Raw genomic sequence first — 18,669 nt, forward strand, 5'->3', positions numbered from 1 at the left:
AGAAAACAAACTAAGAAAATCAAGCATAAAAGGAGGAAAACCAGGTCACTACTGAAATAATTTCACCCAGTAAATGTTGTCATCAGAGAGTATTGTGGGTACAAAGATCTAGAGAACAAGGTCTAACATCAGGAGAAACAGTTTAATGAAGAGACAAGTTCATTAGGACCAATGCCTCAGGAAGGGTCACCCTATTGCAGTCAACACTCATTCCTATATATGGACAGAATGTGCAGCCCATTTACTAATAGGCCACTTAAGCATGGGCAAGGCAGGAACAGGTTCCAGTCCAATAAAGAATGGAAAAAGGAACCAAGGTCTAACATCAGTTATACATAAAGGAAAAAGAATGCAGGATTTCAACCTCACAGCCCATACTCCAACACTGTAACAACTACTGACTTCCACGTTTTCTTGTATCACAACCATCACAGACCTAAGGCAACTATCATCATCAACAGAGAAGAATTTCTTAGACTTACTTATTAACTGAGCAGCTCTCTGGTCATTTTTCACAGTGGCACAATTAGTAATCAGTTCTCCTTTCCTCACACCCACAGCTATGGGTAACACTGTGGCATGGGTTTTTCACTCACATAGGCATGTCCTGTTTTTTAAATTATCTATTTATGTGTGTAATTCTTTATACTGTTATTCTCTTGCAGGCTCACCCATAATTTGAGAGATGGTGAATGAATACAAGAAAATTGTTCTTCTTTCAGGATTACAGTCTATCAGTGACTACCATTTCAGAGTAGTTAAGTCCTTACTGATTCATGACCTACAACTGAATAAGAAAATGCAAGATGATTATGACAGAATTAAGATTGCTGACTTAATGGAAGAAAAGTTCAAAAGTGATGCTGGATTGAGCATACTGATAGAACTGTGTCAAGATATTCCAGATCTTGGATACCTTGCTGATACACTTAGAAAGGAGATGGCAAAAGGTAATAGGGGAGCACCCTGAATGTCCACCCTTTATCTACCCTTCCAAAACTTTCTAGCTCCTCGCAGTGTTTATGGCTGATATGTCCCTTTCCCAGTGTATGCTCTGGGACCTATAGAATGGCAGCACTTCAGATCTTAACAAGTTGCTGGAAACTTAGGCAACTTCTTTCCTACAAAGAATTCTAATACATTTGGAGGTAGATGTCTTTGGGGTGAGTGTAGGAAAGAAAAACAAAAGTTTCTTAGAGAAACAAGAGCTTCTAATACAGTGGAATGGATAGAAAATTACAAAGCAAGACTTTATTATCACAATTAAAAATAATTAGGTCAATTAACAAAATTCCAAATTAAGATGCACCATCATTAACACATTTTATGGCAGCAAGTGTGAGTCAATATTTAAGTAGAACCCGGAATCTAAGAGATGTGAAGTTACTAGGTTCAAAATACATGAAAAAAGAGAGAGTGGGCATGTTGCCCCACACTGTGAGCTTAGCACTTGGTTGGAGCAGAGACATCTCCAGTTTAAGACTAGCCTGGTGTTCATGCTGAGATCTTACACCAGAAAATAAAAGGGACCCAAAAGGCAAGCAAATGAAGTTCACTATTAATCCATTGTCACATCTCAGATTAGGTCACCATATCTTCCTCTGTTTCTCTAATTTGGGATGAACTGCAGAAGGTAAGTTGTCATAACATCATGCAAATTTTAGATTTCTTTTTTCAAAATAAATTTATTTATTTATATATGTATATATTTTACATCCCAGCCACAGTTTCTCCTCCAAGTCCCTCCCCAACCCAATTGCCCCTCTGTTCCCACCCCACAATGGCAGGTCTCTGATGAGTATAAACAAAACATGACATATGAAGTAGCACTAAGACTAAACACCTCCCCATGTATTAAGACTGGACAAGGTGACTCAGTGTGAGTAATAGAATCCCAAATGCCTATAAAAGGGCCAGAGACAGTCATTGCTCTCACTGTTAGGAATCCCACAAGAGGACCAATTATACAACTGTAACATATATGCAGAAGGCCTAGGTCAGTACCATGCAGACTCCCTGGTTGTTGGTTCTGTCTCTGTGAGCCTGGGTTAGTTGCTTCTGTGGCTTTTTGTGGTGTCCTTGACACCCCCTGGCTCCTACAATCCTTTCTCCCTTCTCATCTGTAGGATTCCCAGAGCTCAGCTAATGTTTGACTGCATTTGTTTCCATCAGTTACTGGATGAAGCCTCTCTGATGACTGGGTTAGGCAACAATCTAGTCACAGAAGATGGTATTCAGGCTACATAACCACTATTGCTGGGATTCTTACCTGAGGTCATCCTTGTGGATTCCCTTGCTCCAGCTTTTTATCTGATCCCAAAATGCTCCCTCTTTCCAGAAGTCCCTTTTAGTACTCTCCCCCTATGGCCCCGAACCAGATTGCTCATGTTCCAATCCCCACCTGCTCTCATTCTACTTACAAAATCTCTTCTATTTCCCTTCCCAGAAGGATCTAGGTGTCCCCCATAAATCCTCCTTGTTACTTAGTCTTTTTTGAGTCTGTAGATTGTAGCACAGTTATCCTTGATTTTACAGCTAATATCCACTTATGAGTGAGTACATACTATATTTGTCTTTCTATTCCTTAAAGTAAACTACAGATTAAAAGGGCTGGGATAGGGCTTGGCTGCTTTACATACAAGTCCCATACAAGGGAAACCTATGCCCATTGCACATGAGAAAAGCAAGGAAACCCAGATGCAGTTCCTGTGTCTGTGTTGTTTGTTGGTGGCAGAGGTAAGAAGGAAGTAGACTGAGACACAAACAAGAAGTATACTGAGATGCAACAGGAAGTATTCTGAAACACAAGCAGAAAGTATGCTGAGACATAAGCAGGAGGCAGAAGAGCACTGGATGGACTTCAGCTGTCCACAACAGGACAGCTTCATTCCGTTTTTCATCTTTTCTTTATTTCATCAGTTAAAAATAAGAGCCAAAGAAAAGTCAAACACACTTCAAAAAGACCTAAGCACAATGAATCCTGTACTTCCCACCTGAGCTCCAACACAAAGGAAGATTTGGAACTAGAACCAACTATGAAGATGCCTTCGTTAGAGGTATGCTGTCTAAGATCTCACTAAGCTTGCTCTCCTCAGAAACTTTCTCTGAGTACTTACTCTAAGCCCTTTACCTGTACCAAGGGCTTAGCAGAATTAAGTGAAGAGTCAGCAAATTCATGATTTCTGGTCACTCATTTTGTTAGGACTGCAGGACTACTTTATTAAAATATAATTTCCTGAATCAAAACTATAAAATCATTACTTACTTTGTGAATGTGTACTCTGTGTGGGTGTGGGTGTGTGTGCTTTACATACATGTGTATGTGGTTTATATACATGTGTGTATGCATTTGTTGATACAAAAGGAGGACTTCAAATGTTTTGTGTGTGTGTGTGTGTATGCGGTTTACATATTTGTGTGTGTGGTTTGCTTAGTTGTGTGTACATGCATTAGTTGATACCAAAGGAGGACTTTAAGTACTCTGCTTAACTCCCCCCTCCTTTTCCCTTTGAGAGAGAGTCTCTCCCTGAAGCTGGGGCTATGCAAGTTTCAGAGACCATCCTACTCGGGGGTAGCCCAGATTTTTCTATGGTTTCTGGGATCCAATCTTAGGCCCTCATATATGTGTAGCAAGTACTGTTGTCCCCCGAGTCATCTATTCTCTTCAGATGCTCTTCGCTCCCTTTAAAAACATTTGCAGAAGTAGCAGCCAATTTAAGGATATGACATCCCAAAGTCTGTTAAAGGGCATCAAACATCATCTTGTGCTTTCTAAATCTAAGCCTAGAGTTCTCCCATCACCAAATGTGATTAGAGGATTGACATAAATGAAATGTTTCTATTCCTGATTGAGATGATCCTGTGATCTTCTCTGGCCATTTGTTCAGAGTATTCAGTTCTCAATGAATCAATAGAATCAGAACCCAGTAACACGGAGTGAATTATCTTGGTATTAAAATTATTATTCTTCAAACAATATTAAAAACCATTGTATGGGCATTGTATGGGATGGGGATAAAACTCCTTAGTGGAATCCAGTTTTGCTCACATGAGACACCAATTCCAATCTTTAACACACAAAAGAGAAAATCAGCCCTTACCAGTTGAAAATGCATGCATTTTTTTCTTTGAGAAAAAGGGAGATGAAACTACAAAAACTGAAGACTCCTCAATTCCAACATATAATTAAAAATCAGTCATTATGTTATCAAATGCTTCTATGAAGACCTCAGTGAACAGCTTCTGCTCTTGACAAGATATATACTGTTAAGAAATAATTTATGATCTCAACAAACTATATATAGTAGTTAGATTTCATCAGCATTATCACATAATTGTGTTATTGATCACTTAAAACATGTTATCTTTACATATATTTAAATGAGTTTTGATTGGGCTTCCTGTATATTAGGCAAGCATTCTACCAGTAGAGCCACAACATGATTAACAAAAATATTAAATCTATGCTCCTTTCTTTCAAGATATCCCATACTTCTTCACAATGGCTAAAATCTAACTTAGGTATTTAATGTAAATATTCATCCCTCTAGTGTACATTGTCAAACTCTGACAGCTGTTTATAAATGTTTGATTTATTTTATTGCATTTTACAATTACACTAAAAATCTCTATATGGTCAATGTTTTTCATTGTAAATTTTAGGGTTCAGTTACTTGGAATGCTAAAATGTGCACATTTAATTTTCTGTCATCATCAATGATGATAGTAATATAATTAAAAACAAATATAAGCTTGGAGAAAAGGCCATTAATAATCCTTTTTGCTTGCATGGTATCAGCTTGAATGACATCATCTGTTTTCTTTTTTCTGTTTTTTGGAGCAAAGACTTCTTAATGAATATATTTTACAAATACACCAACGGATCAAGCAATGCTGCCTTCACTAGATGTGATTCTGGGCAAAACGTCTGCACACTCCTTTATAACTAGAGTTGCAGAACCTTTCATTTTCCCCTTATTGTTTATTATGATGCCTGCATTATCCTCAAAATGAAGAAAGCCCCATCTTTTCATTGTTGAAATACCACTGCTGCATTTATCTTTTTTCTTCCTTCTGGTCACAGAAGACTTACACCCTAAGGGATCAGAAACACAAAGAAAACAGGAATAGTTGACATGATAGTCATATGAAAGCTTTCACATACTTTCACTTTTATTTTTTTACTTTTCACCTTTGAAGCTAAATTTAAGATCTTTTAAGGCGTATGCCTCATATAAGTTTAGGCAAATATATTAAAAGGCACTAAAATATGTATGGCTGGCTTAATATACAAATTATATGATGGAATTGTGGAGTCTTGTTTTTGTAGTTTGTGTGTGTGTGTGTGTGTGTATTCATATATACAGCAGTTTCATTTAACCAAATACAAAATGAGTATTTAAACGATCTTTACCTAAGCAAATATTTAAATGAGTTCTATCTAGTGGAGAGTAGGAAAACACTGTATTAGCTGAACTATATCTCATTTTCCAAAATCTTACCTCTGTGGTCCATTATTTCAGGTTACTTGTCACACATTTAAAATCAGATCATCAGAAAGGGCAGTGGCAAAGATTCCTGTGTACTGACAAAGTAGACAATTTGGAGCAGTTTTGTTACAAAGCTGAGGGAAGAAAAACTCATAAGTGGGAGCCAATCTTGCCTATACAACAACTATGAGTTAAATAGGACCAGGGTACCTTTGACCAGTTTTATAAGACATGCAGAGTGAGATTCCAAACTAAACCAGTGATTTAGTGCCCAAGTTTCTAAGAGACATTCTGATTACCACGGGAAGAGGTTAGGTACTGGGGGTCTCTAAGATATGTGATCTATAATACCCCCTGCAGCCCCCAGGGAAGGGGGAACTGGTGAAACAGAATTATTTTTAAAGGGAGAAAATGTGAAAATGTATTTGATTTGATTTTTGAAAACCATTTATCAGGACACAAAGAATTTTAAACATCTGTTTCCCTTCAGAAACATGAAGACACAATCACCAAATCACCTGACGTCAGGACAGCAAAGTCATTCCAGAGAGCGCATAAACTTCCAGAACTTTCTGCAACCAACAGATGCCCAACTGTGAGAGAGCCACAGACTCCTCAGGAGCTTCCAACAATAGCCTTCAGCAGCCTCCGAACTCCGCTGGGGCCTCCAGAAATATCACACACCACATTGACAACATCGCGGGGTCCTTCAGCACCATTTTCTGCCAGTGACCAGACTTCTCAGGAGTCCCCGGTGACAGCCTCCAGCAGCATCCACACCACTCAGGTAACTTCATCACTTTCGTACAGTCACCAAGATCCTCTGAAGTCTCCAAAAACAGTGCCCAGCTCTGTCCTAACCCTTCAAGCAAGCCCAGTGACTGTGACCAGCAATGCCCAGGCTTCTTGGACACCTCAAGCAGCAGTGCACAAAAGTGTCCAGGCCTCCCGGGTGACTCCAGCAACAATGACCAGAGGTTATAAGATTCCCCGGGTGTCTGCAACAACAGTATCTGGCAATTACAATACCCCTCAGGTCACCTCAGCAACCATGCCCAGCAGCAACCAGGCCTCTCTGGTGACTCCAGCAACAACGACTAGATGTTATAAAATTCCTCAGGTGTCTAAGGCAACCATATCCAGCACTTTCAATACACCCCAGGTCACCCCAGCAACAGTGCCCAAAAGCAACCAGGCCTCCCTGGCAACTTCAGCAATAGTGCCCCACAGTGTCCAGCCCTTTCAGGCAACCCCAGCAACAGTGACCAGTAGTTGTAAGAGCCCTCCGGTGTCTGCAACAACAGTTTACAGCAGTTACAGTGCCCCCCTTGTCCCCCCAGCAACAATGCCCAGCAGTTTTAAGTCTCCTCCACAGTCTCCAGCAACGCAGCCCTGCAACAGTAGTACTCATCAGCGGCCTTTGGCAAATGCACTGGGCAGTTCCTCTGCTACTTCATGGTCTCCAGCAATACCACTGGAGGTAATGATGGCTATTCTCATACATATAATGACAACAGAATGAACACAGATAATTTCCCTTAAGCACCCTATGATATATGACGTTTTATTTTAATGAATCACTTGTTTTATCATATGATTTGAGCTCCTTCTCTAAATTCATTTTGTACTGTTCTTATGTTCTGCTCCTTTAAGAAAATGTATGATTCAGTGAGCACCTGAGTACCCCTGTTCCTTAAAGGGTACAATTAACACTATTTATTTATTTTTACTTTTTGTTGTTGCTTTGGCTTTCATCTACATTTTTCACTAGGTGGACCATAAATGTAATATTTTGGTGGAAAATATTATGTAGAAATATAAAATTAAGCAGAATGTATCACCAATGATTTCTTTTTCATCTTTTAATTATACTAGTATCATTTTAGAAAACTTAGGAAAGTAGCTAATACACAAAAATAAGTAAGTTTTAAACTATCTAGACTCTCTTTAGAAAATGCCACATTTCATTATTTAATCTTGTTTATCTTTTGTTATATATAAGAAGAGTGTCCTTTACCAGATTTGCATCACAATGCACATATTTTTCTATAGACTATGGTTTTAAATTTTTATTTAAGCAGGCCTGGAGGATGGCTTAGTGGATAAAAGAACTTGCCACATAAGCCTGACAGCCTGAACTTGAATCACCACGACCTTTAAAAGATCTGGACACAGTAATATCCATGTGTATAAACCCATGTGTCCCAAGGCAGAGGCTGAAGGCAGTGACAAGAGAATCCACAGAGACTCATAGGCCTGCTTGTTAGGTACTCCCAGAACTCAGCTAGAGAGATCCTGTCTCAGACAAAGTAGAAGGTAAGAACCAGCACCCAATGTTGTTCTGTGATCACACACACACACACACACACACACACACACACACACACACACCTTTAAATCCAGAAAAGAATGGTGGACCTCTACGAGTTCAAGGCCACACACCCTGATCTACCTAGCAAATGCAGAGTCAGCCAGTAATACATATGAAGAACTTGTCTCAAAGACAGGAAGAGGAGGGAGAGAGGTATGGAAGAGTAGGAGGGAAAAGAAAGAGGGGAGGGAGAAAGGAAGGAGGGAGAGAGGGAAAAAGGAAGAGAGGAGTGTATTGTGCAGGCTGCCAAGTACTGGGGAGACAGAGAGGTTGTCAAATTACTGTTCTTCCTTCCTTTTCCAAATCTAGGATTCTCCTCCAGGGCCGCTCTGATGCAAGTGGAAGAGCTTCTAGTCTCAATTATTCAGATTAGCAGAGCCCTGGGGTGCCTCCAGTGGCTGTCTACCTAAGCCTATTTTACAAGGCAGTAAGACAGTACTGTGTGTGTGTGTGTGTGTGTGTGTGTGTGTGTGTGTGTGTGTGTAAAGGTTTGTAACTTAAGTTTTTAAAATATGCTGTTAGACTCACGATGTAGCTCACAGGAAAATAATCTGTCTGGCATTCAGGAGGCCTTGAATGCATTCCCAAACACCATGAAATATTAATACAACCTATGTACCTACTGTGAGTAATTAGTACATTCTGGAGTTACTGCCCAGATCTCTATTTATTCCCCATCACTTACACCATAGCACATCAGAAATTGGTTAGATTTTTTCCAGTATGTCTAATAAAAATATTCCCTAGTGTCTATCTTAACTGTGCCTGGTTTTCCCATGTACATTCCATGCAGAAACCAAGACTGAAGACCATATCAAAGCAACCTTCGGAGGAAGATGGACATCAGGAAGGTCCCAAACAAGTGATGGTATTAAAAGCAACAGAACCATTTACATATGACATGAGAGAAGACAAAATGATGTTCCATGCCACAGTGGCCACTGAGACTGAATTCTTCAGAGTGAAGGTTTTTGACAAAGTCCTAAAGGAGAAGTTCATCACCAACAAAGTCATTGTCATCTCAGATTATATTGGCCGCAATGGTTTTTTAGAAATACACAGAGCCTCCAGTGTATCTGAGGTGAATGGCAGCAATATGATGAATATCCCACTTTCACTGAGACAAAGAGCCAATGCAACTCCCAAAATTAATACTATTTGTACACAAAGAAGAGGAACATTTGTGAATGGAGTGTTTGCAGTATATACGGTAAGCCTTTGGGTTATTTTGTAAAATTTCATTTGCAACCTGGGATTTTAAGTCTTAACTTGGCAGATTGGATGTGGTCGATTTTTCTGTACACAAGAAACCAAGGCCTCCCTGATCAGGAAGAGGAAAGTGGACTTTCCCAATTTAAGACATGGGATAGTCTCTTCACATTGTTATCGTAGTATCACCATGAAATGTTTTACAAAGAGACTCCACACAAAAGCCAGTATTTTGCTAATTGTAATGATCCATTTATAGCATTTGATATCAATACATATCCTTAAGATCTTGTCTGTTTGCATTCTTCCCTACACATATCAGAAATAACTTAATTATAATTAATAGTTGGAGCCCTTAACTGGGTAATTGTTGTGACAAATAGAATAAGAAAGCAAGTTGTAGTGGGATGCCTTGCTCAGCCTCAATGCAGGGAAGAGAGCCTTGGTCCTACTTCAACTGAATGTGCCAGGCTTTGTTGACTCCCCATGGATGCCTTACCCTTTCTGAGGAGTGGATGGGGGTTTGTTTGGGAAAGGTTGGGGGGAGCAGAAATAAGGGAGGGAGGGTGAATTGTGGTTGGTATGTAAAATGAATGAAATAGCCTGGATATCTGGTTCTTACATTCTTCCTGTCCCCTCTTCTGTGATAATTTGTGAGACTAGAGTGCATATATTATGTTTAAAATATATTAATTGGGGGAGGGCACTCTATGATCCTTTGATCTCGCATTTTGACCAGTTGTGGCCTCCTGTAATGGTCTCCATCTGCTGCTCAAAGAAGCTTTGGGGGGGAGAGGTTGGATGGATTACCTGGTTGTACCTGTAATTTTAAAAGCTGCATGAGAAGATACTGTGAGACAGGGTTCATGTGGAGGGGCTTTTAATTAGGGAAAGGGATCATAAAAATGAGGAAGGGGGGAAGACTGGTCTCCAGGGACAGGAAATAAAAGCAGAGAAAGAGGAGAGAGACAGAGAGAGGGAGAAAAATAGAGAGATGGGAGGTGGGCAGAGGCCTTTTAAAAGGGAATGTAGTGAATGTGAACAGGTGGTGCTCTTCGTGGATGCATCTGATGGTGTATCCTGTCAGAACCCCAAGGACAGACCTGTACATATGCCTGAATACTAACAGAAAAGTATTTAGAATGCAGTTAGAAATTATACTGGTTCAGGCAAGTGGCAGGGGGTCTTCCTCTAGATTCCACGTCCCAACAACTTACAGTGCTGCATTCATATTCCTTCCTAATGAGTGGAATCTACATTCAGTAAAGTAACTGTTGGTTACTTACAGGATATAAGTGCCACTATTTCACCTTTCAGGATATCTTGCCATGCTTATCATTGTTGTGGCTCATTGTCGGTATACCTGAGATAGGGCTATTCATTGCTGTTCTCTTTAGCTGCCTCTGAAACTATAAGAATAAATCATCAGTGAGGAGGCTTCTAGATAATCTAGATCAGTTACTCCAAATTCTGTGTCTCAACTATGTGATATCTTCAGCAAAAGTGTTTAACATTCGCCTGGCAGGAGCCTATATTGTTATGGGGGTCTATTGCACTGACCTGATTAACAGGTTGAAAGGAAGTTTTCCATACCTGGTACTGGAGTTTTTGTTGATAGTTTAGGAGGTTTTCTGTTTGTTTGTTTTTTGGTGGGTAGGCAATTGCAATAACTTCAATCAAACTACATATAAGTGTGCATGTGTGCGTGTGTGTTTGTGTGATGTTATATGTAATTTAAGTTAGAACAAAATATATATTCCACTATGGCTTTTCCATACATCATTAATGTTAATTGTATCTCCTCCTTCCATCTCCGTCTGTGTTGTCATTTCTCCTCCACCCCAGGTGAGTGTCCCCCAGTCATTTTTTCCCATTTCTTCCTTCATAGATACGGTGCCCTCCTATTCCCATCCTTAATATTTCTGTTATGGTCCCTTTTTACTTCTCTAGGATCTGCATTTATTCTAGGTTATTTACTTGCACCTAAAGATTTGGAGCTAATATCCACAAATAAGAGAAAACATATATATTTGTGCAAAGGGTTACTTGAGTTACTTGCCTCTCATCTCTATCAATATGGTAGAAGGAAAGTTTTTTTCTATAGCAACCTATAGGATAAAGACCTTAAGTAAAAGCTTGAGAGACATTTTCTGGTTTGGGAACGAGAACCCCTGAAACTGTCTTGTACCCATAATTCTAAACCTACGCCTGTATTTGCCTTATCAGAGACAACAGTATTTATGTCTCATAGAAGTAACAATACAGATTTCTCAGAAGATTAATGTTAATTATTTCTTTTTCAGAAAACAGTGAAGAATGAATTCATTTACTATGGAATAGAAGATATAACAGGGAAAATGGAAGTGGTGGTACACGGAAAGTTCACCAATATGTACTGTGAACCAGGGGATAAACTTCGACTCTTCTGCTTTGAATTGAGCTTAAGTATGGATAAGTGGCAGCTGAGATCCGGGAGGCACAGTTACTTGCAGGTGTGTGGTCTAAGGAATTGTCATTTTTGCTAGTAATCACTTTTAATACTCTGCTAAGACTTGGTTGCAACAGAAAGTAGATCCAGTTTATGACATTAATATATGTAAACATTTTCTTACTATCATTTTCAAACAGGTTATTTTTGTTTGCTTCCTCTTGCTTTTTTTTCTTGAAAATATTTTCTCATAGAATATGTTCTTATCACAGTTTCCCCTTCCTTATCTCCTCCCAGATCCTTCCCCACCTTCCAATCCACCCAACTCCATCCCTATTTTCTCTCTTTATCTTTAGGAAACAAACAGGCAAAACAAAATAACCACAATAAACAAAAAGAAAAAGCAGGAGCAACACACACACACACGCACGCACACACACACACATACGCACATCCACACCATAGAAACGAGAGATCAGAAACCATAATATATAAGCAAAATACCAGTAGCATTAAAAAATGTTCAAATAAATTTGTAACAACAACAAAATATCCAAAACTACCTTTGAATTCATTTTGAGTTGGCCATCAACTTTTAAGAATGGTTTGTACACGCAATGAGATTCCATTAGAGGAAACTAATTTTTCCTTTGCATCAGTTGTCTGTTAGAAATGGGGTTTTTTTTTGGTTAGGGATGGGAACTTGGATCCACTTCCCCCTCACAGTGTTGGGATTCCATCTGTGTTGGACTTGTGCGTGCCCCGTGAGTTCTGCCTCAGTCTGTGTGAGCTCTTATGCCGATCCTGTTATGTTTAGAGGTCTTGTTTCCTTGGTGTCTTTCAAACCTCTCTCTTGCAGTCTTTCTTCTTCCTCTTCCACATTGTTTCCTGAGCTCTGGGGGGAGTTGGGGATTGATGAAAGCATCCCATTTAGCACTGAATGTTCCAAAGTTTCTCACTACCTGCATATTGTCTGGATTTAGGTCTCTGTGTTAGTTTCCACCTACTGCAGGAGGGAGCCTCTCTGGTGAAGGCTGAGTGAGACCCTGATCTATAGGTATAGCAGAAAGTCACTAGGAGTCGTTTTATTGCTATACTCTTTTAGCAGACCTATACTTGATCCCTCCCAAGTACAACTTGGAAATAATGTTCATCACAAAGGATCATGAACAGAACTCACAACAAATACCATATGTTTCACAAGGATGCCTTAAACAAATTAGAGCACAAAGAACCAAAGTCCAGTTTCTTGTCACACAGTGGGATTCACTAAACACCACCAAAGACTAGCAATAATACATAGAGGAAATATAAGAACTGACCTATTCAATCACAGGAAATGCTTTCAGATCTCCCTTATTCTCAGGACCATAAGTCAAACATTCCAAACTTCCCCCCAAACCCCTGCAGCGGCTTCAGGCATGCTTTCTGTGCCGTCCTAGTAACCATCTGTGTGATGGTGTCTTCCACTTTGGTTCTGCGGTTTCTCCATCCCTACTATTCCTTCACCATATCTCCTGCTCTTCTGTCTGTGCTCATGCCTGGTAGGGTGTGACTAGCTCATTTTATATTCTCAAGCACTGGGAGCAAAGCTGATTCCCAGGATAGATTCAGTAAAGGAGTTAGGTAAGGAAAGAGGAGTGATTCATAGAGTGTGAGGAAACAGTTGTGTGGCCAGCTGCATCTCAGCTGATCTGACTTTATTCTTTTCTTCTTCAAGGTCATCCAGGCTAGGACAAAAGACTTAGAGCCACCCAATCCTCGTTTACTTATGGAAAATCCCTACACTCCAATTTAAGGACAGCTGAACAACTTTGGCAATGATGTCTATGGTAATAAGATGCAGGTACAGAAAAAAGTGTATACAGCTTATAATGAAGTAAAATATATATAAAATGAGGCTCTTAATTCTAGAGAATAGTGCTCTTTGACTTTGTTCTTCATATATTTTAGATTTCATATTTTCCACATATATGTTTCAAAACTTGAAAAAAAGAATAATAAACATTTTATCGAAAGCGGGTCTTCCCCAGGAGTCTTTTTCATCTGTTTATAAATTATGAAGTATATAGCTTGTGCTGTGCAGATCATAGTGAAACAAACAGGGTTTGACAAACATGCCAACTTGTACTTTGGGTGGGACATCCAAAGACATAGGCCTCAGGCTGTGTTCCATGAAGAGAAATCGACTTAAAAGTAGTGTAGGGTCTGGAGAGCAGTCTGTACTGTAGTTATCAAGGCTTATTCTCCAAGGAGGGGTTTCATTGACTGAGGAAAAGATAGTGATTACTTTACCAAATGAGGATTGTCTAGTGGTTTGGTGAAGGCACTAGTATGCTAGAACTGCCAGCCCTGTGAAAGGGACGGAGTCCACTCGCTTACTCATAGTTTACTCCTATCCCAGGGTTTGTCAGTAGCTCTCCCATCCAAGTTCCCGTTTACACTTGCGTGTGTGTAGAGCTACTGGGAGTTATTCCCAGCAAAGACTTATATCAGGCAGATGTTGAAGGCAACTTACTTTTGAGTAGAAAGGCAGATAACAGGGCTGTGTGTGTTAGGGGCAAAAGTCTGGAGACCCTGGGAACAGAAAGCACAGTTCGCTACTCTAAGTCACAAGGCTATTCATTTCCAACGGGAATCAATGAAGTTCTACCATTTTATACTGTGTCCAAAGATCCAAGAATCACGATACCTTGCTTCACTTTCACTCTCTGATTATGTGTCTTATACTACCTTTAGATGACAGATATTATATATTCTTGCCTAATATTATGCTAATAGCATATACATGTGTTTATATATTTATATTTACACACAGACATGGTTATTTACATATTTACATAAGTATAGTTACATGAATGCCTAGGTTAATGTATGTTCATATATTTACTTATTTATAAAAATTAGTTTAGTCATCATATCACTTCATCACAGAATCTCATTTTCTTTGCTACCATAGCCGATCCAATGAAGTGATCAAAGTTGTAAGATTACTGATCTGGCTAGGAAACAGTTTCAGGAGACATAAAGAAGGCATGCATACTCTAATCAAGGAAACAATTAGCTAGCACGATACTACTAAACATCTATGTGCCAAATTCTGGCTCACCCAAATTCACAAAAAGCATGCTACTGGACTTCAAGACACAAATTATCCCCACCTCAGTAATAGCAGATGGTTTCACCACACCCCTTTGCCCAGTAGACAGGCCACTGGGACGAAAATGTAGAGAAATTTCAGAATTAAATGGCATTATTCATCAACTAGATCTAACAGATACATGCAGAACACTGAACTGAAATGAACACACATTCTGCTCAGCAGCCCAGGGAAGCTTGTCTAAAAATCACCACATAACAGGATACAAAACAAATCCTAAGACGTCCTAGCTTGTGTAGACTGTATTGTAGAGTCACAGAGAAGAAATTTTGCATAAATACAAGTCATAGAGAATCCAGTCGGATATTTTAAAGCTCGAGATTTTTTACAGCTGAGGCAATTATTTTCTTTTTTAGTTAATTTTGTTAGTTATGAATTGGGCCCATTATTTTTAACGTGGATACCTAATTGTTTTAGTAGTATTTGTAGAAAAATATGATTTCTATGTTTTGCTTTGTGTTTATACTTTTATGGATAAAACAGTATATTGTAGACATGTGAGGGATGTTGCCTTCATGTACTCTATAGGCTTATTTTGACCTTAACATCACAATGTCATTGTATTATTTACCTATCTATAAAAACATTTTAATTACTTCACTATGACTCACAATATCTACTTTTAATCACACAAGATATATTTCAAAAATATTACACTGCTTTATATGCTGTATTAAGACCTTGCAACCAGTATTATACTCTTAACTTTTCCCTCTCAGATATTGTATTTGTGCCTATATACTTTACTTTCAAATATTTTGTAAACATTTGTAGTATCTTTGCTTAAGATCAGGAATTGGCAGCCGGGTGTTGATGGCACACGCCTTTAATCCCAGCACTCGGGAGGCAGAGACAGGTGGATCTCTGTGAGTTCAAGGCCAGGCTGGACTGACAGCCTCCAAAACAATACAGAGAAACCCTGTCTCGTAAAACCAAAAAAAAAAAAAAAAAAGATCGGGAATTGGCAAAGTTGGTCTCTTACCTGTTTTTATTTAGATTATCTGCTTTTTAATAGCCAATAAACTAAAAGTACCTTTTACATTTTTTAGATGTTCAGGGGAAAAAAACCAAAGGATAATATTGTGTGGCTGAGGGAATTATATGAATTTCAAGTTTCCGTGTATATAAATAAGATTGTATTAGAATTCAGACAGACTCATTTATCTGTATTTTTAGGGCAGGGGCCACGTGGGGCAAACAGTTCTGTATATGTGTATGTTTGGAAAGCCAAGCTGTGGCTCTTACAACCTACAGAAGGTCAGAGAGACTGGGGACAAGACACAGAGTCGGCAAGAAAAGCACACAGACTTCTTTTCTGAAGGATAAAAGCTTCTGCTCCTTTATTTTTCAGACCCTTTTACTATTCCCCACTCTAAGTCAATTACAAAGTCAAGGGTATCTTTTTCTATTCCCCATACTAAGTCAATTACAAAGACAAGGGTGTTCCCTATGACCAAAAGTTACACAGTCACTGCATAATCACCGTAAAAACATATTTTTCTCGAACAGCTCAACTCCATTGTGTTTCTCAACCACAATTTGTGCATTTCCTGAGAAACCCACACTCAGTCAAATGCTTATCTTGTAGACTTCTCACAGATCAGGAGCCTTTAAGCCACAACCATTTACATAGGCAGTAGCTCTTATAATTGCCAGAAAAATAGGCCACTTGTTTAACTTTCAGATTTTAGAGTCCTGTATATTTATCTTAACTAACCATCCAAGTCTTTGTTTTTTAGTTATACAAAGTCATTATTTAAAGCTTTTTCCCCCCGGTTATGTTGTACACTGAAACCCATATTTCCCAACATCAAGATTTGAAAAAAAAAAGAAAGAAAAGAAAAAACTTGAGCTAGCTCAACTCCTGGGACTCTATTGTTTTCCTTAATCTTTAACCTAAACCACAGTCTATATGACTCATCAAGTGAAACTCACAAGCTGTGTGACACTTCCTATTTTCTACCCTTTGCAGCCCCTGCCTTATCGGGGCAGGAGCAACACTATATCCTACTTTTACCTATATTAACTTTCACACTAAACTAACTATCTATATAATCTATGTAGCTATATAACCCATTACTGTATTTGTTAGAAACCCTTAATCACCCAAATTCTATTTCAACTAACACTGTATTGTATAACACCATTACTTCAGTTAATTACTTCATTACTCAAATAAAGCTTAAGAGGAAATCACCTTGATAACAATCCACAGGGGAAAATGCCCAGTACAATGGGATATTCCTAAGAGATAATCACACTACATTAAAGACAGTGGAGACCCCCCCCCGCCCCATGCCCATTCACACCATGCCAGATACCAAAGAAAAATGGCAGTGGCAAGCATGAAAAGACATAGCAGTAGCATGAGACATTATGGACCTGAAGCCCTTGATGCCTTGCCTATTGAAGATTCACCCATCAGTGCCTTGCACTGTGGTGAGCTGAATGCCTGAAGCTCAATTGTCATCTGCTGCTCCTCTGACAAAGCCATGAATGACAACCTTTCTGTCTCCTCTTCCACAATGCTCCCTGAAACTTAGGTGCAACAGTTCTGCTGTAGATATATCCACTGGGACTGGGAGGATATACAACTCTACATCTTGATGGTTGTGATTTTCTGTAATGGTCTCTATCTATTGCAAAAATTTTCTTCATGAGGGATAAGGACTACACTTATCTATGTGTATAAGGCCAAATACCTAGAGTGTAGTTAGGGATTATGCTGGTTTAGTAAAGTGGTGTTACTAGGTTCTTCTTTAAAATTCATTTCACTAGCCCTAGGGGATCCGGCTAGGTTTCAGGAATGATTTCTTCCTTGTTGAGTGGGTCTTAAGTCCAACTAAAGAATTGTTGGTTACCACTAAGGTATTCACCCTTACGGTTATTTTGCCATGCTGGTCATTTTTATGGTTCTTAGTCATCACAGCTGGGTGTTACTGATGGTTGCTTCCCTCTTTTGGAAGCTTGTATGGCACCTTCTGGGATCATGAAAGATAATCCTTGGGTAGAAGACTGTCAGGTCAGTTACAGTTCAGGCCTCTGAATCCCATGTCTGAAGTGCGTGGTATCGTCATCAGCATAAACTTATCACCCTATCTGGGGGTCAATAGCATTAGCAATGGCAATAGCCTGTAATGTTTGGGGAGTCTCTTAGACAACCCTGACCAACTACTCAAAAGAGGGTTTCTCGTGCCTGGTATTATGATTTTTATCAGGTTTTGTATTTGTTTTGTTTTGCTATACATCTGACAGAGGATTTTTCTAGTATTTATCCTTTTTGAACTAATGGGATAGGATGATGAGCCGGTAAATTGCTCTCCTCAGGCAGCTCAATCTGATTCAAGAAGCAGTATTATAATTCTTTAACAAATGCTGTTTAGATGACTTGACTTCAATTCATAGTTTTCTTCTCAGCTTTTGGCTTTGTGGCCTTAATAACCTAGGTGGAGAAGAAAGATGTAGACTGAGATATCATTGATCAATTAATTCTTCTCTACTTCCTATTACTGTGTTCTCCTGAAATGTACCTCCCTTTTCATCATATCTCCTCCCCCTCCCTCATACCCCCTTAATTCCTTCACTCTTAGATGACTCTCCTGAAGTACATAAGCTCCAAACACATGCATTCCTACCTAAGAAGGGCACAGATAAAGATTTCTCAGGTCTCTATCTAAAACTTACAGAGAGAGGCAACTGTCCATACAAACACTGTTGAGTGGAGGAGAGAGAGCAAAGCTAGGGGAAGAGAGCAAAGCTGTGTCAATAGGATAAGAACAAGGGTGTGACAGCTTACTTAACTGCCCTGGACTATGATATAAGCACGAATGGTTGGACTGCCTCAGAAATTTGTTTTCAAGGAGTTAGTCTGACTTTTAACTGCATTTGTCACAATATTTGTGCAACTTCAGTCAAGTTGCCTTCATTAAACTTAGACTGTGTTTAAGAAAACTCACTGTGGAGTTGAGAAAGAGAGAGAGAGAGAGAGAGAGAGAGAGAGAGAGACAGACAG

General features: G+C 39.2%; 2 protein-coding genes across 4 annotated transcripts in view; one reads left to right on the forward strand and one right to left on the reverse strand.

Moving 5' to 3' along the window:
• Window positions 1–562: 562 nt before the first annotated feature.
• LOC106021786 (pyrin domain-containing protein 3-like) lies at window positions 563–13,515 on the forward strand. Its single transcript, XM_021231881.2, is given in 7 exon segments — window positions 563–566; window positions 666–950; window positions 2,920–3,056; window positions 5,980–6,969; window positions 8,654–9,070; window positions 11,373–11,561; window positions 13,218–13,515. Coding segments are annotated over 7 exon segments (2,100 nt in total). The 3' UTR covers window positions 13,296–13,515.
• Window positions 13,516–16,955: 3,440 nt separating this feature from the next.
• Window positions 16,956–18,669, reverse strand: part of Aim2 (absent in melanoma 2) — a 49,697-nt gene continuing 47,983 nt past the window's right edge. For all 3 annotated transcript variants that reach the window (XM_021231926.2, XM_040738450.1, XM_040738451.1), the window contains one exon: window positions 16,956–18,099. In XM_021231926.2, coding sequence (XP_021087585.1) covers window positions 18,052–18,099 — 48 coding nt within the window. In that variant the 3' untranslated portion in view covers window positions 16,956–18,051. The remainder of the gene's footprint in view (window positions 18,100–18,669) is intronic.

This window comes from Mesocricetus auratus, unplaced genomic scaffold (genome assembly GCF_017639785.1).
Source record: "Mesocricetus auratus isolate SY011 unplaced genomic scaffold, BCM_Maur_2.0 Super-Scaffold_100676, whole genome shotgun sequence".
In the NCBI taxonomy this organism is placed as follows: Eukaryota; Metazoa; Chordata; class Mammalia; order Rodentia; family Cricetidae; genus Mesocricetus; species Mesocricetus auratus.